Source organism: Bos indicus x Bos taurus, chromosome 9 (genome assembly GCF_003369695.1).
Source record: "Bos indicus x Bos taurus breed Angus x Brahman F1 hybrid chromosome 9, Bos_hybrid_MaternalHap_v2.0, whole genome shotgun sequence".
NCBI classification, from domain to species: domain Eukaryota; kingdom Metazoa; phylum Chordata; class Mammalia; order Artiodactyla; family Bovidae; genus Bos; species Bos indicus x Bos taurus.
In genome coordinates, this window is record NC_040084.1 from 45,287,010 (window position 1) to 45,312,378 (window position 25,369).

At 36.5% G+C, this 25,369-nt stretch overlaps 1 protein-coding gene across 7 annotated transcripts in view; it reads left to right on the forward strand.

The window, feature by feature from the left end:
• The window catches only part of HACE1 (HECT domain and ankyrin repeat containing E3 ubiquitin protein ligase 1), a 118,346-nt gene that overhangs the window by 43,538 nt on the left and 49,439 nt on the right, over positions 1-25,369 (forward strand). For all 7 annotated transcript variants that reach the window (XM_027551322.1, XM_027551326.1, XM_027551327.1 and 4 more), the window contains 5 exons: positions 3,613-3,709; positions 5,191-5,292; positions 5,932-6,038; positions 15,095-15,245; positions 22,706-23,040. In XM_027551322.1, coding sequence (XP_027407123.1) covers positions 3,613-3,709; positions 5,191-5,292; positions 5,932-6,038; positions 15,095-15,245; positions 22,706-23,040 — 792 coding nt within the window. The remainder of the gene's footprint in view (positions 1-3,612; positions 3,710-5,190; positions 5,293-5,931; positions 6,039-15,094; positions 15,246-22,705; positions 23,041-25,369) is intronic.

Consider the following 25,369-nt stretch of genomic DNA (forward strand, 5'->3'; position numbering starts at 1 on the left):
TGCCTTTGTTTTCAAGACTTTTATATGGTATCTGAAAATGCTTCAGATCCTTAAATGATTAGGTTGGTTTTGCATTCAGTCATAATACTTCCCATTCCCTTAACTTGGTTCTTTTAATAAAGGTTTGGATGTGTAGTGATTTTCAAATAGTTTCTGTAACTGCAGATAACTTTTATTCTGTTAAGGAAAGCAAGGTTTAGCTGGGGTTATATAAATTCAGTAAATTAGAGAGATTTTTATGGCATTTTGGAGGTCTGTAATAAAAGTGAGAGAGGTAAGATTCTGAACCTGGTTTACAGCTACTACCAGGCAACTCCTTTCAGTTAGGAAGTCCACTACAAAGTAGCTACGTAAAACAGTCCATAGACTCAAAATTGCAAACTTTTAGAATAGGAAAGAACCATTATTAGAAAATATAGAAAATACAGCCTCTTTATTTTATCAGCAGTTCCAAAAAATGTTGTGATATGTATACTATATGCACATTAGCCAAGTTTTCAAATTGTATCACTGCAAGAGCCTAAAGTTAGAGACCTGAAAGTTCTTGAGAAATCAATTCTAAGTGCTTTAGAAATACTACAGGTTTCTTATTAGTTAAATCTTTGCCAACTTCCTGCTGCTGCTACTAAGTCACTTCAGTCGTGTCCGACTCTGTGCAACCCCATAGATGGCAGCCCACCAGGCTCCCCCGTCCCTGGGGTTCTCCAGGCAAGAACACTGGAGTGGGTTGCCATTTCCTTCTCCAATGCATGCAAGTGAAAAGTGAAAGTAAAGTCGCTCAGTCGTGCCCGACTTTTAGCGACCTCATGGACTGCAGCCTACCAGGCTCCTCCGTCCATGGGATTTTCCAGGCAATAGTACTGGAGTGGGTTGCCATTGCCTTCTTCTGCCAACTTCCTAGTTTCCATAAAATACATTGGCACTTCCTTGAAGGGAGTTATCTCAATCAGTATAAAAAAAATAAGTTGAATTGTAAAGAATAGTTATTGAGCACATGTATGTAGTTATTTGAACTGAAAAATCTTTCATGCAGCATTTTGAGAAGTCTGTAACAGGATAATCTTCTTTGCAATTTTTCACATGAGTCACTTGTGACCCTAATGAGGTTATGCAGATTTTATGTATTATAGCAATTGTTTCTTTTAACTTACTTTTGAAATGAAATGCCACCTGGTTACAGATGAGATTTTAATGTAGTTTTGGAAATTACTCCAGCTTCATAAGAATGTCATAGTGATTTTTTTCCTTGATATTAATTATTTTTGTTGCTATATGTGGTAAGAAATTAATCCTAAATAAATTATTATTCAAGGTTTTTTGTTGTTATTTTTGGTAGCTCAGTACCTTATTTAATGCTCACTTGTCAAATGAATGGTAATCTAAAATGAGAGCCCGTCATATAACTCAACAGATACATTGAGTACATGTTATAAGCCAATTGCCCTGCTTGGTGCTATGGAACAAATTATTGTCAAGAATTTTACAGTTTAGTTGGGAAGATTGGTCATCTGACCCAGGTAGTGAATAATTGTAAAAGAAATGTCACTAAAGTCGAACAGAACAGCTTTGTAAATCTGGGGTTTTCATAACCTTAGTATTGGTACTAGTGCTAAGTGACTTCATTCCTGTCTGACTCTTAAGAAAATCATTGTTTCCTTAAGTTAAGTAAGCTCCAGTTAGTTTCTTTTCTCATAGTCCTTATTTTTAGGTATTACACAGAATAGGACAGTGTTATTTGTAAAATAATTACTGTTAACTATGTAATACATAATGTGTTGGCCAGCACTTCCACCTGAAATGATGCTTGATGAAGACTTTTCTTAATGTAGACTAGTAAAATTAGTTTCTGTTGCTTTTGGAGGGATTGTTGATTTACTTGGTTTCTTGATTTTCTGCTTTTTTAGAGTAAATTAGATACTGTTCTTAAGTTATTTTTCATCTGTTGATATTTGTTTTAAGGAAGGTAATCAGTATTATAAAGTTTCAAGAGAGTGATAAACCTAATATCTGCCACCAGGTTAATACTAGGATGCTATTTTTGAAATTAATTTCAGTTACACTTTATGCAGTGTCATTTTGTGGAAAAGAATGAGTAGGTTGTTTTTATCTATTTAAGTTTCTAATAATCTGTATAGTCTTTATCTCTGTGAAATAACATACCTTTTTAGATAACGGTACTGTGGGAAGAGTATCGGTATAGAAAACCAGAGATATGAGTTCGAGTTTCACTTGTGCTTGAGTAGTAGTTTTCTCATCCACAAAATAAAATTCTTTGATCAGATACTCTTTGAAACTGTATGACTTCCTTGGGCATTTTGTAAAAGTAGCTTTAAATAAAGAAACCTAGAGGCTTTGCTGGTGGCTCAGTGTTAAAGAATCTACCTGCCAGTGCAGGAAGCATGGATCCCTGGATTGGGAAGATCCCCTGGAGAAGGGAATAGCTACCCACTCCGCTATGTTTGCCTGGAGAATTCCATGGACAGAGGAGCCTGGTAGGCTATGATCCATGGCGTCACAAAGAGTCAGACACAACTGAGTGACTAACACTTCCACTTGCAGGGGTTTCCCTGGTGGGTCAGTGGTAAAGAATCTGCCTGCCAGTGCAGGAGACATGGGTTCGATCCCTGGTCTAGGAAGATCCCGCATGCCTTGGAGCAACTAAGTCCGTGTGCCACAGCTACTGAGCCTGTGCTCTAAAGCCAGGGGGCTGCAATTATTGAGCCCATGTGCAGCAAACTGTTGAAGCCCGAGTGCTCTAGGGCCTGTGCTCCACAACAGGGGAAGCCACTGCAATGAGAAGCCCATGCACCACAACTAGAGAGAAGCCCAAGCAGCAACTAAGACCTAGCCCAGCCAAAAAATTACATAAAAAAAAAGTTTAAAAAATCTTATTAAAAAATAATGAAATCTAGAGTCTAGTGGTTGTAACTCCCCAAACAACTTCTTTCTGGCTTAGAGTGGTTGCTACACCTACTTGAAAGAGCAAATAGAGTGAATAGGGCATGTGGATAAGAATTTTTCATTGTAGATCAGATTGAATAGCTGTCAGCAGAAACCAGACTGAGTGGACTGATAAAATGAAGGTTGGGAATTAGGTAGTATTTTTGGCTAATTAATCTCCCCCCATTTATTTATTTTGATTTTTGTCTTTTCTCCTCCTTTTGTTTTTTTTTTTCACCAAGTATTGAAGTGTCATAAAATGTACACTTGTTTTTTGTATTGAGATTCTTTTGGACTAAGAAATCTGGAGACTTGGACCTTTGTGGTGGAAAGCAGGTCAGGCTAGAATTGAGAAGAAAGTGATTGAAAGAAAAAAACAGCGTAAGCCCAAGTAGCAGCAACTTATCTCAAAATGTTATGCATTATTGTAGTAATATGTCCCAAGTTCAATTCTAAGATTCACTAGGTCAGTTTCTTATCTACATTATTAAAGTATGACTTAACATTGGTAAGTTTTTCTAACTGTTGAGGTTGTAGTTCAGATCTTCGTCTCAGTGTGTCAAAATTGCCATCCTCTGTTGATTGATACTAACTGTCCATAATTTATTGTGAAAGACATTTTTATGTCTTATTAAAAAGATCATATGTTAACTTGGTTCTGTTTCTATACAGTCATGGTCAGAGAGACACAGCACAGATTCTTCTATTACGAGGTGCCAAGTATCTGTCAGATAAAAACGGAGTAACCCCTCTGGATTTATGTGTACAGGTATGTTGTTAGTGTATATTCCTACTGTAGGCTATCCATTCCAGTATTCTTAGACTTCCCTGGTGGCTCGGCTGGTAAAGAATCTGCCTGCAATGCGGGAGACCTGAATTCGACCCCTGGGTTGGGGAGTTCCCCTGGAGAAGAAAATGGCTACCCACTCCAGTATTTTGGCCTGGAGAATTCCATGGATTGTATAGTCCATGGGGTCAGAAAGAGTCGGCCACGACTGAGCGACTTTCACTTCACTTTACTTTGTAATAGAAACTGAGACAGGTAAGATTGTTTTTTTTTTTTTCCCCTCAAGTGAGAGGATGGGTGCAAAGATTCTTATTCTGTTGAGAATATGATCTTTAAAAGAAACTGTGATAGTATAAGAAATATATATTTGCCTATATCCCAGTTACTAACACAAGAGGTTCTAAGACCCTTGGAATCTCCAGAGTAATAAGAATGTCTTTTTGTGTATTAATGAGGTGACTGAAAGACCCTTGGTAGCTTCAGGAAAGGGACTGGTTGACAGATGAGCCATCCATGTTGTTAGAGGCAGCCTCGTCTCCCATTCCTGGGGAGGGAGTTGAGCTAGAGACTGAGTTTAGTTACTGCTGCTGCTGCTGCTAAGTCGCTTCAGTCGTGTCTGACTCTGTGCGACCCCATAGACAGCAGCCCACTAGGCTCCTCTGTCCCTGGGATTCTCCAGGCAAGAGTACTGGAGTAGGTTGCCATTTCCCTCTCCAATGCATGAAAGTGAAAAGTGAAAGTGAAGTCGCTCAGTCGTGTCCGACTCTTAGCAACCCCATGGATTGCAGCCCACCAGGCTCCTCCGTCCATGGGATTTTCCAGGCAAGACTACTGGAGTGGGTTGCCATTGCCTTCTCTGGGGTTTAGTTACTAGTGACTGATAATTTAATCATTCATGTCTGTGTAATGGAACTTTCATAAAAACCCTAAACAGTGTGGTTGTCCGAGAGCTTCTAGATTGGTGAACACATCAAAGTGCTGAGAGGGTGGGTCACCCAGAGAGAGCACAGAAGCTCTGTGCCCCTTCCTTCATACTTTGCCCTATGCGTCTCTTCTATTTGCCTGTTCCTGAGTTGTAGCCTTTATAGTAAACATGTAAGTAAAGTGTTTCCCTGAGTTCTATGAACAGTTCTTGCAAATTATTAAACCTGAGGAGTAGGTCTTGGGAGCACCTTACTTATAGTCAGTCAAAAGAATGGGTGATATGGACTTGTGATTGGCTTTTGAATTGGGGGCACTCTTGCAGGACTGACTCCCTACTGTGTAGTATGCCCTAACTCCAAGGCAGTTAGCATCATAACTGAATTAAACGGTGGGACACCCAGTCAGTGTCCACAGAGAACTGGACAGTTGCTTGGTGTGGAAGACTCACATATTTGGTACCAAACTTATATGTAGAAGAAACAGGTTTTCCTTTAGGAATTTTGTATTTAAACTTAGATAATCTTAACTCTTGTTTTTAGGGTGGATATGGAGAGACCTGTGAAGTATTAATTCAGTATCACCCTAGGCTTTTCCAGACAATTATTCAAATGACACAGAATGAAGATCTCCGAGAAAACATGGTAATATAATTGTGCTAATAGCATGTAAACGAACAAGCTTTGTTCATATGTGGTGCATATGGCATTTTACAAATGTGTTTAGTAATTTTATTATGTAAATATTTAAATAATTTGAATTGGCTTATCTGCTTATAGGGCGAGTATGAATTGCATAATAATTAATAAACTTTGTGCTGATATTTGGCCCTGTGCATCTTCTGTCCTCTGCACCTTTGATCTCTTCTTAAGATAAGTAGAATATTTCCCATAGGTAGAGGAAAAGAACCTAAGAAGGAATATCATGTTATGATTAGTAATCACGTTTACTGAACTCTGTATTTTTAATACTCTACTCTTTGAAAAATTATAGAGTTTAAGTTTTTTTTACATTTTAGAGGTTTGGCATTAATTTCCATAAAAATACTTGGTGACTTCTGTTCTATCTATTTATACTTTTTCACTGGGTGAGTTTGAATAAAAATTTTATGTCATCTTATCTCTGTATAAGCTTTTGATTTTATACAAGGCCAGATAATTGTAAAGGACTTGATTCAGCTAATTGAGCTTTGGGATACTTACCAAACTAATAAGTACTTCATTTCTTGACAAAGTTTACTGGATTATTATGTAATTATATTTTTTTATTTGTAAAAAATTTAGTTACGGCAAGTTCTGGAGCATTTGTCTCAGCAAAGTGAAAGCCAGTATTTAAAGATTCTAACAAGCCTTGCTGAAGTTGCCACAACAAATGGTCATAAATTGCTTAGGTAAGTGTTTAAAAATACACACAAATCAATAGGCAGCAATATCTGTCAGCTTTGTCTCTTTTTAGGCTTTTCTGGGAATAGTTTATTTTGTTGATGCCTTTTGTCAGTGTTAAGATGTTCTAAAATTTTGCTGAGTTATTGTTTGTTTTGTTTTAAAGGACTAGGGCAATTAACTGAGGAGACTTTAATCTGTCTAAAGAGACTAAAATAGAGACTGACTTAAGTGGATTTGGGGTTATATGTCTAGAATTTTATAAAATGATTGCTTAGACTAGTCATATGTGTAGTGTTCATAAAAAAGTGTCAAGAATGTAGTTTAGGAAGCTTTAATTTACAAAACTGAGTATGGCTACTGTTCAACTGGGCAGTGTTCTTTATGAAAAATCAACTTTATAAAGAATCAACCCTCATGATTCTTTATAAAGTTTTCTCCCTGAACTGTCCCCCTGAGTTCAGTTCTTTGTTCTTTCCAATTCTGTGGTTTTAGTGGCTCATAACTAGGTCCATGAAGTTAATGCCTTTATAATATTTTTCTGCACCTCCACTTATTTGTATATGGTTAGCCACCCCAGTTAGGACTAAACAGCCATTTAAAAATAGTTAATGTGTTATTTCTTAGCTTACAGATTTGGCCCATTTCTAGTTTGGATACTTTCTTCCTTTGTAGCTTTCTTTTTACTTCAACTTTTAACACATTGATGGTCTTAGAATAGATCATGATCTTCTCTCACCTCTGTGTGCAACTGGGTTTTGTTCCTCCCAGCTTGATGCTGCTTCTGTAAATCAGCTACATTGTCAAATCCATTACGTCAGCCCTTTGTTCCTGTCTTCCTTTGTACCTTTCATTCAGACCAGAATCATACTCTGTACTATTTGCTTAAAACATTCCTTACATTCATGGTCCAAGATTGCTTTCTTGGATTTATTTATTATCTGTTAAGTATTTCTTATACAGTCCTACTCAGTATACCATTTGCTAATTTTCTTATTATTCTCTTTTACCTTTGATACTACTTTAGATGCTGTCTTTAAGATTCATTTAATTCCAGCTCGACATAATGCTCTCCTTTTATTAGTCATTTCTGTTAATCCATTTATATGATGAGGCCCTTCTAAGACATGCTGAGTTAGAGTGTGGGCTCTGGAGTTAGCTGGACTCAGGTTTAAATTCAGACATCACCATTGACTGTGTGTCTCCAGCAGGTAACTTTTTGGAGATTCTCTTCATCATCCATCCATCTGGCCAATACATATTTTTGAGTGCCTGCTATCCACTAGGCCATCTGCTACAAAATGATGATTCAGTTCAGTTCAGTCGCTCAGTCGTGTCCGACTCTTTGCAACTCCATGAACCACAGCACCCGAGGCTTCCCTGTCCATCACCAACTCCCGGGGTCCACCCAAACCCATGTCCTTTGAGTCGGTGATGCCATCCAACCATCTCATCCTCTGTCATCCCCTTCTCCTCCTGCCTTCAATCTTTCCCAGCATCAGGGTCTTTTCAAATGAGTCAGCTCTTCACATTAAGTGGCCAAAGTACTGGAGCTTCAGCTTCAACATCAGTCCTTCCAATGAACACCCAGGAGTGATCTCCTTTAGGATGGACTGGTTGGATCTCCTTGCAGTTCAGGGGACTCTCAAGAGTCTTCTCCAATACCACAGTTCAAAAGCATCAATTCTTTGGCACTCAGCTTTCTTTATAGTCCAGCTCTCACATCCATACATGACTACTGAAAAAACCATAGCCTTGGCTAGATGACCTTTGTTGGCAGAGTAATGTCTTTGCTTTTTAATATGCTGTCTAGATTGGTCATAACTTTCCTTCCAAGGAGTAAGCGTCTTTTATTTTCATGGCTGCAGTCACCATCTGCAGTGATTTTGGAGCCCAGAGAAATAAAGTCAGCCACTGTTTCCACTGTTTCCCCATCTATTTGCCATGAAGTGATGGGACCAGATGCCATGATCTTCGTTTTCTGAATGTTGAGCTTTAAGCCAACTTTTTCACTCTCCTCTTTCACTTTCATCAAGAGGCTCTTTAGTTTTTCACTTTCTGCCATAAGGGTGGCGTCATCTGCATATTTGAGGTTATTGATATTTCGGCAGTCTCGATTCCAGCTTGTGCTTCTTCCCGCCCAGCGTTTCTCATGATTAACACAGACAAAATCTCATCCTGTGTTTAATTTATAGTCTAGTCAACTTTTAATTTCCTTGTTGAAAAATGATAGTAAATATCTTAATGAATTGTTGTGAGAATGAAATGTTAAGATGTTGTGAGCATACTACCAAGCATTGTGTCTGGCACATAGTAGAGATGATGATGGTGATAATGATAGTTCTTTTTAAAATTCCTCATAATATCTTTATCCTGTTTTCCTACATTAGAAAACTTGTTTTTTCTGCTTAAGTATTTGGCCTATTTTCCACTCTTCCTAGTAATCAGAAGCTTTTATATTTTTATGTTTCTCTATTTTTGTTCTATGTTCATCTTTAATACATATCTAAGAAACTTATAATAAGCTATGGAATATTCAAATACATTATTTACTTTAAACCTCACAGTAGCTTTGTGATGTAGGTATTATTTCCATTTTATATATAAGAAAATTGAAGTTCAGTGATTTGCTAGCTAGAAGAACCAGGACTTATATCCTTACTAATTAATGAAGAGCAGATCCTGGGCTCCAATTTAGCTCTTAAAAATGATAGGGTTATTAGTGGAACAGGGGAAACAGGGTAACAAAAAGGGTTCTATGGCCAGAACAAGTTCTAAGACTGCTTTGCTAAACTGTACTGCCTCACCACTTACAAAGATACCTTTCAGATGTCGTATGGAATCCATTATTTTGGCCAGTTTGGTCTGTGAACATCTCTGTTAGAATTGATTCGTACTATGTTAGAATTTGTTGTATTGGTGCTGTCTTGGCAAAACTAGTCCTCCTCCTGTGTTTCTCCTTTACTTTGACAGACTACCACTTTTCACAACATTTCAGAAACCAAGTGTATGAATTTTTATTTCTGACACCAAGCAATTCTTTGGTAGGACACTTAGGACACTAGCTGGTGTCCTACAGTTTAACTCAATTCTGACACTGTCTACCTGAAGAAAGCATCAGATCCCATAGGTTAAGGACTCAGTCCTAGGAGACTGCCCCCCACCTCAGATATCAGTTGCAAATAGTAGATCCCCAGACTACCCACAACTTCCGTTACCTGACTACGCACATCAGAGGTTTTCATGATCACCTGCCACTTGGATTTCTAGAACAGCTCACATAATTCAGGGAAACACTTACTTTTTTTTAACTAGTTCCCTTGTGGCTCAGCTGATAAAGAATCCGCCTGCGATGCAGGAGACCTGGGTTGGGAAGATCCCCTGGAGAAGGGAATGGCTACCCACTCCAGTATTCTGGCCTGGAAAATTCCATGGATAGTACAGTCCATGGGGTTGCAAAGAGTCGGACATGGCTGAGCAACTTTCACTTTTTTCATTTTATTAAAGGATGCTGTGACCATCTCCAGGGGATCTTCCCAACCCAGAGATCAAATCCATGTCTCCTGTGTTGGCAGGAAGGTTCTTTATCACTGGCGCCACCTGGGAAGCCCATAATAAAGGACACAGATGAACAACTAGATGAATAGATACATAGAATGAAGTCTGAAAGGGTCCAGAGACAGGAGTTGCCATAGAGTTGGGGTGCGTCACCCTTATATTACGTGTGTGTGTGTGCACGCTTGGAAGCTTGCTGAACCCCCCATATTTTTGTTTTTTTTTAAATGGAAGTTTCATCACATTGATGTGTTAATCATTAATTCCATTTGCAGCCCCTACCCTCCTCTGGAGAATGGAGATTGAAGCTAAAATTCCAAGCTTCTAATCATTACTTGGTGTTTCTAGTGACCAGCCCCCATCCAAAAACCCAGTAATAGTTGCCTAATTACAGCAGAAGATACTGGTTTCACTCAAGAAGTTCCAAGGGATTTAGGAACTCTGTTTCAGGAACTGGGGTCAAAGACCCAATGTGAGAATGAAAGATGCTCCTAGTGTACTTATCAGTTTGGAAATTGTAAGAGTTTTAGGAGCTTCATACCAGGAAAGTTGGGAGAGGGGCAGAAGACAATACTTATTTTTTCTACTTTCTCAACAGCTACCAGGTTAGTTTCTTAAGAAGACCTCAAATACAAATCATCCCTCTCTGCCAGTTAGTTTAATGGTACTTTTTGCAGATTGTCTTTATTTTGTTCATTTATTTGTGAATCATTGTATGTTTCTTAACTCACAATGTGATATAATTTTGGCCATTTAAAATGAAATTTTAATTAAAATAATTCAAATATGTATTATTAGCAATGATTGAGATGTTCTTTAGCATAATTTGGGAAAAATGGATAGCCTTTTGTCTAACCGATATTAGGAATATTTGCTAAAGATAAATATTTAATGAGGGCCCTTTTGCACATAGTGTTGTATTTCACTAAATGAGTTATCTTGCTTCCTATATATTTATGATTGAAGGTGAAGATAGTTATCAGTGTGCTATCTTTGTAAAAGAGAAATATAAAAGAGAAATCACAGCTATTTGCTAAATAAGACATTGACTGAAAGTATACTCTTATATTAACCAAAAGTAAGTAAGTTGACAGGGCTTTGAATTAGGAAGTTTACAATATAAAAGTTAAATTAACTTTTTAGAAAGTTAAATATTAAAAAGTTAAGTTAACTTTTTAACTCTTATATTGAGACCTGGTGGCTTGTGAAGAAATTATTTTATGATGAGCTGGAGCAGTTTGTGATGAAGTTTGGATTCTATGATCTTTCTGTATAATATGAAGGATATTTCACAGGTTGGAAAGTGAAAAATGACATTGTTTAGATCGATGACTTAACTTGGAAGAAGTTTAAACTGGGTAAAGTAATATTCATATAGTCTAATAATCTTAGAGTATTTCTTGTTGTTGTTGTTCAGTCGCTAAGTCGTGTCCGACTCTTTGTAACCCCATGAATTACGGCATGCCAGGCTTCCTTGTCTTTTGCTATCTCCCTTAGTTTGCTCAAACTCATGTCCATTGAGTCAGTGATGCCATCCAAACATCTCATCCTCTGTCACCTACTTCTCTTGCCCTCACTCTTCCCAGCAAGTCTTTCCCAAGCAAGGTCTTTTCCAGTAAGTCAGCTCTTCCCATCACGAGGCCACTGTATTGGAGATTCAGCTTCAGAACCAGCCCTTCCAGTGAATATTCTTGCTTTATTTCCTTTAAGATTGACTGGTTGGATCTCCTTGCTTTCCAAGGGACTTTCAAGAGTCTTCTTCAGCACCACAGTTCGAAAGCATCAATTCTTTGGTGCCCAGCCTTCTTTACGGTCCAACTCTCACATCTGTACATTACTTATGGAAAAACCATAGCTTTGGCTATATGGACCTTTGTCGGCAAAGTGATATCTCTGCCTTTTAATACACTGTCTAGATTTGTCATAGTTATTCTTCCATGGAGCAAGCGTTTTTTAATTTTGTGGCTGCAGTCACCATCTGCATTGATTTTGGAGCCCAAGAGAATGAAATCTGACAGTTTCCACATTTTCCCCATCTATTTGCCATGAAGTGATGGGACCAGATGCCATAATCTGCATCTTTTAAATATTGAGTTTTAAGCCAGCTTTTTCATTCTTCTTTTTCACCTTCATCAAGAGGCTGTTTAGTTCCTCTTCACTTTCTGCCATTAAAGTGGTATCATCTGCATATTTGAGGTTGTTGATATTTCTCCCAGAAATCTTGATTCCAACTTGTGATTCATCCAGCCTGACATTTTTCATGATGTACTCTGCATGTAAGTTAAATAAACAGGGTGACAATGTACAGCCTTGATGTACTTTCCCAATTTAGAATCAGTCTTTTGTTCCATAACAGGTTTTAACAGTTCCTTCTTGTCCTTCATACAGGTTTCTCAGGAAGCAGGTAATATGGTCTCATATTCCCATCTCATTAAGAATATTCCTGTGATCCACACAGTCAAAGGCTTTAGCATAGTCAGTGAAGCAGAAGTAGAAGTAGTTTTTTTGGAATTCCCTTGCATTTTCTATGATCTAGTGGATGTTGGCAATTTGATCTCTGGTTCCTCTGCCTTTTTTAAATCCAGCTTGTACATCTGGGAATGCTTGGTTCACATACCGCTGAAGCCCAGCTTGAAGGATTTTGAGCATTACCTTCCTAGCATGTGAAATGAGTGGAATTGTATGGTAATTTGAACATTCTTTTGCATTGCCTTTCTTTGGGATTAAAATAAAACTGACCTTTTCCAGTTCTGTGGCTACTACTGAGTTTTACTCCAAGGCGAAACTTGCCTGTTATTCTGCTAAGTCACTTCAGTCGTGTCCGACTCTGTGCGACCCCATAGACGGCAGCCCACCAGTCTCCCCCGTCCCTGGGATTCTCCAGGCAAGAACACTGGAGTGAGTTGCCACTTCCTTCTCCAATGCATGAAAGTGAAAAGTGAAAGTGAAGTTGCTCAGTCCTGTCCGACTCTTAGCAGCCCCATGGATTGCAGCCCACCAGGCTCCTCCGCCCATGGGATTTTCCAGGCAAGAGTACTGGAGTGGGGTGCCATTGCCTTCTCCAGCCTGTTATTCTAGGTATCTCTTAACTTGCTACTTTTGCTTTCCAGTTCCCTATGATGCGAAGGACATCTTTTTTTGGGTGTTCTAGAAAATCTTGTAGGTCTTCATAGAATATTTCAGGTTCATCTTCTTTAGCTTCTTCTTCAGTGGTTGGGGCATAGACTTGGGTTACTGTGAGGTTGAATGATTTGCCTTGGAAATGAACCGAGATCATTCTGTCATTTTTGAGAGTGCAACCAAGTACTGCATTTCAGACTCTTTTGTTGACTATGAGGACTACTCCATTTTTATAAGGGATTCTTGCTCACAGTAGTAGATATAATGGTTATTTGAGTAAAATATGCCCATTCTCATCCATTTTAGTTCACTGATTCTTAAGATGTCAGTGTTTGCTCCTGCTCTCTCCTGTTTGACCACATCCAATTTACCTTGATTCATGGACCTAATGTTCCAGGTTCCTTTGCAGTATTGTTCTTTATGGCATTGGACTTTACTTTCACTGCCAGATAGAACCACAGCTGGGCATCATTTGCGCTGTAGCTCAGCCTCTTCATTCTTTCTGTAGCTATTTCTCTGCTCTTCCCCAGTAGTATATTGGATACCTACTGACCTGGGGAGTTCATCTTTCAGTGTCACATCTTTTTGCCTTTTCATATTGTTGATGGGTTTCTCAAGGCAAGAATACTGAAGTGGTTTGCCATTCTCTTCTCCAGTGGACTACGTTTTGTCAGGCCCTGACTAGCAGGGATGTGCCTTTAGCCACTCAGTGTAGCTGGATGGCATGCCCAGTACCCTAGTTGTCCCACTGCTGGTCCTCACTGAGTGTATAATGACTATTATTAAACTATGTTAATAATTGATGATATTCATACTCCATTGTATAAGAAAATACTTACCTTGAAATTAACTCATGAAGTTCTCTAGATCAGGTACTTATAGCAAATATTTATATATATGGTAATTTCACTGAGGAAAATTAAATTCAGATCTTTCTTATAGAAAAATTTGAGAGTCATTGGAGTTCACGTTGCAATAGCTGCAACACAATAGAAGAAAGAAATATTAGTTTAAACCAAATTCCTTTTTTCTTTTGTCAGTCTCAAGAGTCTTACGTTGTAGAATTAAAAGCAACTTTGTAAAGGCAAATATGTAAAAATCCATGCAAGTTAAACTAACGATTCTATGCACATTAGATTCACAGTTACTAAAACAAAAAGTTTTGCTAATGTGTTGTAGCTATCCTAGTCAAATACAATATGGACGGCAATAGCTGTTATATTTTACTAACACTTGTAACTGATAGTTAATTTTTATTTATTATTTTTAATAATTTTTAGAATGAGGAAACAGCATGAATGTTGAAATTAAAATGTCATGAAATTTTGGTTCAGTTGTCATTAGAATAGAGAATAGCTTCTGATTTTTCACTTATCAAATCATAATACTTAGAATAGGGATTTGCAGTTTCTTCATTACTAATCATTATTGTTTTCAGTGTTAGAGGATACCCAAAAATATCATAACGGAAGATTTTAATGAACTGAGGAAGGTAGGGTAAGCTTTGATGATTAAATTTATACAAAGGCAGTCATACCATTCTGCCCAAATGTTTATGCAGCTTTTTACTCTGCTTTTGTGTACCATTATAATACAAGATAACTTATGTTGAAGGTTTCAAAATAAAACCACCCCCTGAACAACAATGACAACTTTTTTTTTTTTTAAGATCAGTTGTTAGATTCCATACACTTTTAGTCGAACTTCCTCATTTTCTCAGTGGAAGAGTAATGATTGCTATCCATAATGATGATGAATAATTTCCAGGCACTATGGGATTTTAGAGGGCTTTTTGATTAGAATTACTTTTATCAGCCTTTTTCATAGTAGGATATATTTCTTTTATGTATAGTCATTAGACAACCCATTATATAGAGAACCACCCTGACACAGATAGTAAGTTTAAGATTATTTAATTTGTATATGTTCTGTTTGTGAACATTTGGTTTCTATTCTGGGATGGGCTAGGGAAAATGGGGTTATGGATAGAATAACAAAGTTCAACCTCTACCATTGACTTGTAGGTTGGCCTAATATTATAATCAGCATTTCTATTATTGGTTCTCAGTGAAATGTTCTCAAGAGTTCTAAAGAATCAGCTTAATTTATAAATTAAGTGGTGATTTTCTTCATATTTTATACTTTGATCATTGGTATAGTCTAGTTGCTTAAAAGCTAATAACTCATTCATATACAATCCAAATAATGTGTATTTGCTAACTTTCTGGTAAACAAAACATTCCATCCCATATCATGATAGGAAAGAAATTTTACTCATTAAATTATCAAACAGATGGTAAGCATAATAAAAATGTTTTAAAATAAGTATTTTTAAGATGAATTTGTTTTACTCCACCTAATCTGTTCATATTTTAATTTTTATTTTCAGCATATCTAGTAATTACGATGCTCAAATGAAGAGCCTTTTAAGGATTGTGAGGATATTTTGTCATGTCTTTCGAATTGGTCCATCCTCTCCCAGTAATGGAATTGATATGGGCTACAATGGGAATAAAACTCCAAGGAGCCAGGTGTTCAAGGTCAGAAAAGTATATGATGTTGTTAGGAAGATAGATGTAAAAGAGATGAATTTGACAAAGCGAACATTCATTAATCAGAAACCTCTTGAACAGGATGTAACTTTGGTTTATACCTGTGACTGACACTTTTTAAACTAAGACCTTTCTCCTTTCTTCTGTCTAATCAGCAGCAAGTCAGTTGGTGAGCTTTCTATGTTTTTCCTACAAGTGAAATTTTAATTCCACTGGTCTTTTATTCTAAGAGTAATGATATTTAATGTTTAAATCTAATTAAATCTACTTAAAAAAAACTCCGGGAGTTGGTGATGGACAGGGAGACCTGGCATGCTGCAATTCATGGGGTCGCAAAGAGTCGGACATGACTAAGCGACTGAACTGAACTGAACTGAAAAAAATTGGATTATAGGTCTTAAATGTAGCCATCACAATTTAAAAAAAAATATTTCTCATTCAGAAAGAGAGAAAACATCCAGTTTTTATTTAGGTTTTATTATCTTGTGTGTTGTGTGTGTGTGTGTGTGTGTATGTTTTTTTAAAGTAAGTTTACTTTAATTTATTGGGTTTACTAGCAATTCCTGGGATAACTTCAAGTTAAGAAACATTGAGATATTTTCTTAATGTATTTTGTATTGCGTCAGCTCTGTCTGTGTCTTTTTCCCCTTCCTTTTTTTCCCTCATTGTGCCATCTCCTGGAAGAAGGAAGTTGTGCATCTTGTAAGTCAGATTTTAGCTTTTAAGTGTACCACTTTCTTTAATACTGGTTAGAAGTGATAATTTCCTGTCTTTGTAAAATTTGAATCTGAATTATTGATCTGTTTTGTTAGTGCTGTTTAAAGTGAGTTTTACTGCTCAGACATTCACATTACAAGAAGAAGTTCTTAATGTGTTTCTAATATGACTCATGCTGTTAGTTACTGAATCTACCCGATTGATTTTTCTACTTGTTCTTCTATTCATCTGTAATGATGGGTAAACAATCAAACCAAATATAGATACAGTCACTTTAGACAAACTGAGTATAGATTATATTTATTATTGTCTTTGTTTTGTTATGATTTCAATTTGCCACCTTTCGCTAATGATATCAGAAAATAATTATGTGCTAGTAAGTAACCTCTTTATAGGCATTTAGTACTTGATTTAAATATTATTTTTCTACCCAGCCAGTCAGTACAGATAAAACATAGTAGAAAAAGATATCATTGTTTATTTTAGCATTTCTCTTATGAAATCCAGACTCTTTGTTTTCATTGTTAATATCAATGAAGTATATAATAATGTATTAGTTTGGTGCAAAAGTAATTGTGGTTTTAAATGGTTACACTTTGCCATATGGTACTGGAATAGTTTCTTAAATAAATGTGGTTATGTTATAGATGATTTTAATGCACATTTCTTGCTTTGTTTTTTTGCTTATGACATTACTTGCTGTTTATTTTAGACTATAGAAATTATGTTAAACAAAAAGTAAATTCAAGCAATTTTTAAAATTTGAGTTCAAAATGGGTTACAAAGCAGCAGAGACAACTTGTAACATCAACCATACATTTAGCCCAGGAACTGCTAATGACTGTACAGTGCAGTGGTGGTTCAAGAAGTTTTGCAAAGGAGATGAGAGTCTTGAAGATGAGGAGTGTAGTGATTGGTCATCAGAAGTTGACAACGACCAATTGAGAGCAGTCATCAAAGCTGATCCACTTAAAACTACACAAAAAATTGCCAAAGGACTCAATGTCAGCCATTCTATAGTCGTTCGGCATTTGAAGCAAATTGTAAAGATGAAAGAGCTCAACAAGTGGGTGCCTTATGAGCTGACCAAAAATCCAAAAAATCGTCATTTTGAAGTGTTGTCTTCTTTTATTCTATGCAATAGCAATGAACCATTTCTTAATCTAATTATGACATGTGATGAAAAATGGATTTTATATGGCAACCCACGATGATCAGCTCAGTGGTTGGACCGAGAAGAAGCTCCAAAGTACTTCCCGAGAGAAATTTGCACCAAAATAAAGTCATGGTCACTGGTAGTCTGCTGCTGGTCTGATCCACTACAGCTTTATGAATACTGGTGAAACCATTACATCTGAGAAATATGCTCAGCAAATCGACGAGATCCACCAAAAGCTGCAATGCCTGCAACCGGTATTGGTCAATAGAATGGTTCCAGTTCTCTCCATGACAGTGCCCGACCACACGTTGCACAGCCAACACTTTTGGGCTATGAAGTTTTACCTCATCTGCTGTGTTCACCTGACCTCTCGCCAGCCGACTGCCACTTGAAGCATCTCAACAACTTTTGTAGGGAAAACACTTCCACAACCAGCTGGAGACAGAAAATATTTTTCAAGAGTTCATCCAAACCTGAAGCATGGGTTTTTACATTACAGGAATAAAAAAACTTATTTCTCGTTGGCAAAAATGTGCTGATTGTAGTGGTTCATATTTTGATTAATAAAGATGTGTTTGAGCCTAGTAGGAAAAGGAGTTCGTCAAGGCTGTATGTTGTCACCCTGTTTATTTAACTTATATGCAGAGTACATCATGAGAAACGCTGGACTGGAAGAAACACAAGCTGTAATCAAGATTGCTGGGAGAAATATCAATAACCTCAGATATGCAGATGACACCACCCTTATGGCAGAAAGTGAAGAGGAACTCAAAAGCCTCTTGATGAAAGTGAAAGTGGAGAGTGAAAAAGTTGGCTTGAAGCTCAACATTCAGAAAACGAAGATTATGGCATCCGGTCCCACCACTTCATGGGAAATAGATGGGGAAACGGTGGAAACAGTGTCAGACTTTATTTTTCTGGGCTCCAAAATCACTGCAGATGGTGACTGCAGCCATGAAATTAAAAGATGCTTACTCCTTGGAAGGAAAGTTATGACCAACCTAGATAGCATATTCAAAAGCAGAGACATTACTTTGCCAACAAAAATTCGTCTAGTCAAGGCTATGGTTTTTCCTGTGGTCATGTATGGATGTGAGAGTTGGACTGTGAAGAAGGCTGAGCGCCGAAGAATTGATGCTTTTGAACTGTGGTGTTGGAGAAGACTCTTGAGAGTCCCTTGGACTGCAGGGAGATCCAACCAGTCCATTCTGAAGGAGATCAGCCCTGGGATTTCTTTGGAAGGACTGATGCTAAAGCTGAAACTCCAGTACTTTGGCCACCTCATGCAAAGAGTTGACTCATTGGAAAAGACTCTGATGCTGGGAGGGATTGGGGGCAGGAGGAGAAGGGGACGACAGAGGATGAGATGGCTGGATGGCATCACTGACTCGATGGACATGAGTCTGAGTGAACTCCGGGAGTTGGTGATGGACCAGGGAGGCCTGGCTTGCTGCGATTCATGGGGTCGTAAAGAGTCGGACACGACTGAGTGACTGATCTGATATGATCTGATAATGATTTAAAATTCATGGTCCAAAATCACAATTACATTTTCATCAACCTAATATAAAGTTCTTTACTTATATTTTATTTCATTTGTTAGTGTCTTTATTTCTCTTCTTGAGGAATTTTTTTTCTGTGTCATTGACAATTGCTTTTGTTTCTGACCACTTATTTTCTCTTAAATTTTGACCTTTCACTTTGGTAAAACATTTTTGTACAAAACTCAATCAGTTTTTTTTAAACATTAGCAAGTGTTGCTCTTAAGGAATTAATTTCTTTCTATCTAATTTTATGAATTAATTGTGTGGACTCTTTGGAGGATGGCAAAATGATCTTCCCTCCCAGTTATAAAGATAAAAAATAGAAACTACATTGTGATCCATGTATTTAATGTCTTCTGTTCGTTGTGGGACGATTGAAGTTATAAAAATCTGAACCATCTGCTGAGTTGCTACAATGTAAGATTGGAAATACCATTTTAATTTTTACCACATTTTGTCTAAGGTAGCAGTTGCTCCCTAGTTTCTGTTTCATTAACTAGGTACTCTAACATGTCACTTTATTGCTGGGATTAGCTAATGGGTTTTCCATTAAGAATGAGTGGGTTTATAGGCCATGTGTTTTTAGTAGGTGAAATTGTTTAACATCCTGTTACTAGTTTTCTGATTTATCTTAGAAGTACTTTAAGTTAATCTTAACACTTAGCCATTCTTTCAGTGTCAAGAGATTTTTATCTAGAGCCTTGCAAACTTTGAAACATCTGAAGGAGAAGGTAGTTCTGGTTATCGAAGCAGGGTGAGCATGAGGAATACAGTTTAGGCTTCTTGAATCCTGATACGGTCTTTTTTTGTGAGTAGTAAACTGTGACTATTAATGGTTTCATAGAATTATAATTGGAGAAATTTGGAAGCCAAGAAAGATTGAGAAACTTTTAAGATCTTATCTTTCGGATTATGGCATTTGACATTATGAAGTGAGAATAGACTAACAGAATTTCAAAATACTGTTGATGAATTTAAGTTAATAATGCTTCCCTGTCAAACTTGTATCTAATTTGGCACATGGATAGTGAAGATTGTTAAATTGTCCAACAAGTTTGGGATTTTTATGTTACAGCTTTGACTTGTTAATTTGAAATGTTTTGAAAATCATGTATGATTGTCAAATTATTGATGTTATAGGTAGAATATAGTTCTGTGGTGAAAATCAACTCAGTAATAAGAAATGAAGTATTATTTTCATAGTGCCAAGAAGCCTAATATTTTCTATAGCCATTACTCATTTTTCTGTAACATTGGATATGTATGGTTCTATGTATCTAGTGTTTTTTATCAGTATTATTTATGAATAGAATGGTTTGCAATTATTTATTTTTAATTTTTAAAATTTATTTTAATCTTTTTTGTCTGTGACTGCTACTCCAGTTTTAAAGTTATTTTCACAGCATTCTTTTTGTTATTGAGGAATAAATCTTCTGAAGAAGTTTTCAAAGGGACAACTCCCTAGGTAAAAATGCTTTAAGGTTGAGATTTCTTTTTAGTGTACATATGAAGGAGGAAATATACAGTGAGAAAAAGAGAAAATAAAGAAAGGCCTAAGATAACTGACTACTTCTCTGCTTTTTTTCCTCATTCTCTTTTAATTCTTAGCTGTGCTACTTTACTGAAAATTCTTTCTAGCTTTTCTTAGTATCGTTCTTGTCACTGTCATTTTTACACAGATCAGCTTTTTTGGATATTATTTCTGGAATTATTCAGACTTCACCTTTAATTTTTGCAGGTTGTCAGCTTTTGGGAATAGGATGGTTGCAGTTCAGGCTCAGTGCTCTCATCCGCACGTGAGCAGTAGGTATTGCTTCCTGCCTTAGCCTTCATCTCCATCCAGTGTGGGGATTTTCTGAGTTTTGTCAACTCTCACTTAGAGGCCATTTATTCCTTTTGTTTGAAGCAGTTTTTCATCACCACCTATTCTTTCTTTAGAGGGCGTTTATTTTTTTGATGTAAAGCTAAAATACTTTTGCTGACATAAAAAGTTCTTTTTCGTGTTTTATAGCAGGGCTAACGTTTTTCTCATGAAGAGAAACTATAGACCTAAACCTGGATCATGATTAAAATTAAGACATTTCCAGTGAAGGTATCATGTCATTGTTGATGACTGCTGGTGCTTCTTGTCCTTCTTTTAAGCAGTTCAGCCATCCTTTAAGAAGTTAGGCACCCAACTCCTGTGCCTAACCTTGGAAAAGCCTTGTTTGTGGGAGAGAAGCGTGCTCATTTCAACTTCAGAAAATGTTTATCAGAAATTCTCACTTTGTGAACCTGTTTACCTAGGCTGTATTAATTAAATATATGTTGAATGAATGAACTGTTTTTTTGTTGATGGTGGAAGGGTTTTTTCCTTCTTTTTGGTTTAATATTTAAGTGAAAACTTAGGGGTGATTTAAGTGTTTGCAGATTCAAGAAGTAGAATAGTCTCAAAAAGAGAATGTTCTGGAAATCTGAATATAGTCTGAAGGTAATAGTAGTGGGATTTATTAGATAATAACTAGAAAGAATTTCTTGGCAGAACAGAACTTTAGAAAGTTCTAAATATGGCTGTGTAATCTCTTTACTAGCCTTTAAAAAATAAGAATCTTTTACTTGAAATAGTTAAGGGTGGGTCTTTCAGAAGCAGATGTCTAGTTTGTAGCATTCTGTGATCATATAAGAATCAAAAAGTAAGATTAATTTTTATATTCATTTGTAGAAAGACAGTTTATCACTCTCATTAGGAATATTGAGAATCATGTGGGAATGGAAGACCAACTGCTATCTCCCCTGCCCTCCCATGCCTTCACTGTTCATTTTTATTTGGGTATTAAAGTGTTCTAGCAGGTCTTTTTTTCCTCCGAGTTTTATTGAGCTATAATTGTTATATAAAATGTTGAGTAACTTCAAGGTATAGTGTGATGATTTGATACAAGTATGTATTGCAAAATCTTTACTCGAGTAAGGTTAGTTAACACATCCTTCACCTCACATAGTCACTACTTTGTTGCTCTTGTTGTGCTGAGAACATTAAAGCTTTACTCTCATAGCAACTTTTAATTGTACAATACAGTGTTGATAACTATAGTGACCATGCTGTACATTAGATCCCTAGTAGCATGTCTTTTAATAATAGTTGGGCATTTATATTTCTCCTTCTGTTAAAAACTACTATTTACTAGAGATAATGTATGTATTTCATCTTCTCCAGTCCTTAGTCCTGTTGTAGCATTTGTGATCACATGGTATTTTAAAGATAAATTTTCATTTGCTGTTAATTTACAAAAAACATTTCATTATTCTCAAACGGAATATTTTACATAGTGTAGAAATAATAAACTGTTTATTCCCATTTTCTTTTTCATTAAGCTGTTAATCTTTACTTTGAATTCCGGATTTGCTAGCCAATATTTGATAATTACTATTATTAGAGATGAGTTGTCTGTGATTGGGTATGCCTCTGTGTGTATGTGTACTTGTAAATGCTGTGATATCTAAAATTTCTTGTCATAAATTTTCAAAATCTCAGAGATTACGTGTAAAGAAAAAGGCAGTAAACCAAGTTGTTTATTAAGTTCTTTATGAATACTTATTTTTTAAATTGAAAAGCAGCATAATTAAAAACAGTCGACACATTAATACAGTAAAGATTTTAGGGAATTGTACTCATAAAAGTAATTATGGTTTTGAAACTAAATAATTGAAAAATTTTAAAAGAAGGAAGATTGCTTATAAATTTTTTTGTTAGAGTGTAGTTTTCTTTTTTTTTATTCCAAGGAATAAATAAATGCAAAATCAGCTTTTGCCATAAATGAAGTAATTATATGACATTTATATTTTTGTTACTTTTGCCATAAATGAAGTAATTATATGACATTTATATTTTTGTTACTTATCTTTAGGCATTGCAGTCACATAAACTTGGGAAAATAGAAGTATCTAGAGTAAATATTCTCTCATAATATTTGTCTGAGTGGGTTTCTTTTTTTTCCTGCAGTTTAAGAATGATGATTTAAAAAAAAAAAACACTTTTCTTTTTTTCTTAGCCTCTTGAATTGCTTTGGCACTCATTAGATGAATGGCTAGTTTTAATAGCTACAGAATTGATGAAAAACAAAAAGGACTCAACGGATATCACTTCTATTTTGCTGAAACAAAAAGGCCAAGATCAAGATGGTACTTCCATTCCTCCATTTGAACCTCCAGGACCTGGGAGCTATGAAAATCTGTCCACTGGCACAGGGGAATCTAAACCAGATGCGCTTGGAGGGAAACAGGAAGCCAGTGCAGACTGTCAGGATGTTATTTCTATGACAGCTAACCGGCTAAGTGCTGTCATTCAAGCTTTTTACATGTGCTGTTCTTGTCAGATGCCTCCAGGGTAAGAAAGTTTCTGCTTATTTTGTGTGCTGATCTCTGCCTGTCAGTAACCAGTGTTGTGGCTGGAGCAGCCCTTGTGGTTCTTATTATGATTGCAAGACACCCTTCAGCAATAACTATCAGGAAACTTTGAAAAAAAAAAAAAAGGTTTATTACTTACAGGACCTGGAAATTGCATGACACACCTGGGGCCACACAGCAAGGTTGCCAGTAGAAAAAAAGCTTGAGGGCTTGGGGTTCTGTTTTTATTGGAGTTTAAGGTAGAGGCCTGGGGTTTCAAAAGCTCACTCTTTATTGCTGAATTTGAAACATTGAGAGTGGGAATTTAAAGCATGAGAAAACACAAGTGGCTCAAACCGTCAGTTATCAAAATCAATCAAGATCTCTGAAACAAAGGAGCTTGGAGATGAGGGGTGGCTCTTTATCTAGTTGTGGATCTGGCATTGTGTTTATTGGAGATAGTCATCTTTGAAGTGGACAAAGTGGAGGCCATCTGATAGATTATCCTGGTTTGTAGTTTGAATGTATCTGGTGATTTTCCTGAGTGGCCCATCTAGCAATAGGCACGAAGTTTATCCATATATGAGCTGTTGTGGTTACTTCTCTGAATTTTACATCAAGTTGTCCTAATCTGTCTTATATGAATTTGGAAAAGGAGCAGTTTTAGTTCTCAGTGATTCCAAGTAAGAAGGGTGGGAGAAAAATTGGAAACATTAATTTGGAGAATTTTAGCTAGATGTTGGAGGAAATGAAAATTCAGTATCCAGTCCAGTTTACAGGTAGGGAAAAAACCTCAAAGACAGTTAAGAGGACTAGAATCTGATATCTACAAGGGTGTACTGTAATTTTCCATTGAAATGTAATTTTTCTCTTTACTGTTGCCCTCATTCCTATCAGAGATAATCAAAGTAAGACTAGTATGTTTGCACAGTAAATCGAGTTTTGTTAAACTTGACCTGGTTATTTATATAGTGGAGGAAGAATAGTGATTGGTCATTTAGGCTCCTTTTTGTCTGTTTTGCCAGAACTTTTCATAAGGAATCTCAGATTGAACGTTTAAAAGCCTCTAGAGGCTAAGAAGCCAAGCCAAGGACTCACCATCACATTTTGCCTGCAGTGCCTATAGATTTGGGTGAATTCCTCTCTTCTTGAGGTCCCCAAAATATCTTGAAGTTTCTGGGCCTGCCAGGAAGTGACCTTCCTTACTTACCTGGTAACTCTGCCAGGAACCCTGTAAGCAAGGTACCAGGTTGATTTTTCCACAGTTTTATTGGCTTCATAAAATTAACACCCTTAGTTCCCTAAAGTTGTCTGGTCATATCAGAGTCTATACATTCTTCTGTCAAAGGGAGACATTCCAGTCAAAGCTTTGGCAGTATAACCGGTGTTTTCGATTGTGTCGTGTTACAAGGAGAACAGATTTTTACTGAACTTATGCAAGTTACTATATTGCCGTGAAAATAAGGATACCCAGAGAGTTTCCAAATTCTGGAGGGATCAGGTTAGGAGAAAAAGTAGTTGTTTCATGTTTGTTCACAGAGGTATGCTTTACCAAATTGTTGAGTTATTGCTAGTGTAGAAGGAGAAGTTTCTGTAAGTCTGAAAAGCAAAATATTGAAGAAGTAGCAGTGTTTCAAACAAAAATTCATAAAAATTGTGATCATCCTTCATGAATTCATTAAGTCCTATATAATTCTTGATATTGATCTTTGGTTAACAGTGTTATGAATCTGTTTTTCCCTTAGAGTTCTATAAATGCTTACCCTGTTCAGTGGTAGGATGTGAAAATTATCAGAAACTTGTATTTGTCAGAGTCCTTTCCATGAATCTCCTTAAAGATGAAGCACCTTTGCAAAAGCATCAGAGTAAAATAATAACTGGCTGTAATTGGGAAAAGACTTGAAAAATGCCAGTGGTTGAAGATATGATGAGAGTTCATTGTAATGCAGTTGACAGGGGAATTTGGTTATTTCTGTGACACACAACATTTTAAGATGATAGCTGGAATTATGATGAATAATATTACATATCAGAGTTTTAGGAAATTCTGTGTTATTTCTGGAAAACTTATGTTAATAATACATATCCAAATAAGGATATTGATAAAGAAGGTTTAGCATTATTTCTTATCTGACGTTTAATGTATCAGATAAGCCTAATTAGTTTAATGTCTCTCTTTTTATAAGGAGAGAAAACATATCTTTTGAGATGTTCCAGGGGCCTTTTGAAAAATCCAAAAGTTACTTCTAGGTCAAAAAGACTTCGTTTAGAATTTGATTTGGGGAAGTTTGTTTAAAAATATTAAAAAGATTTTAGACACTTGACTAAAT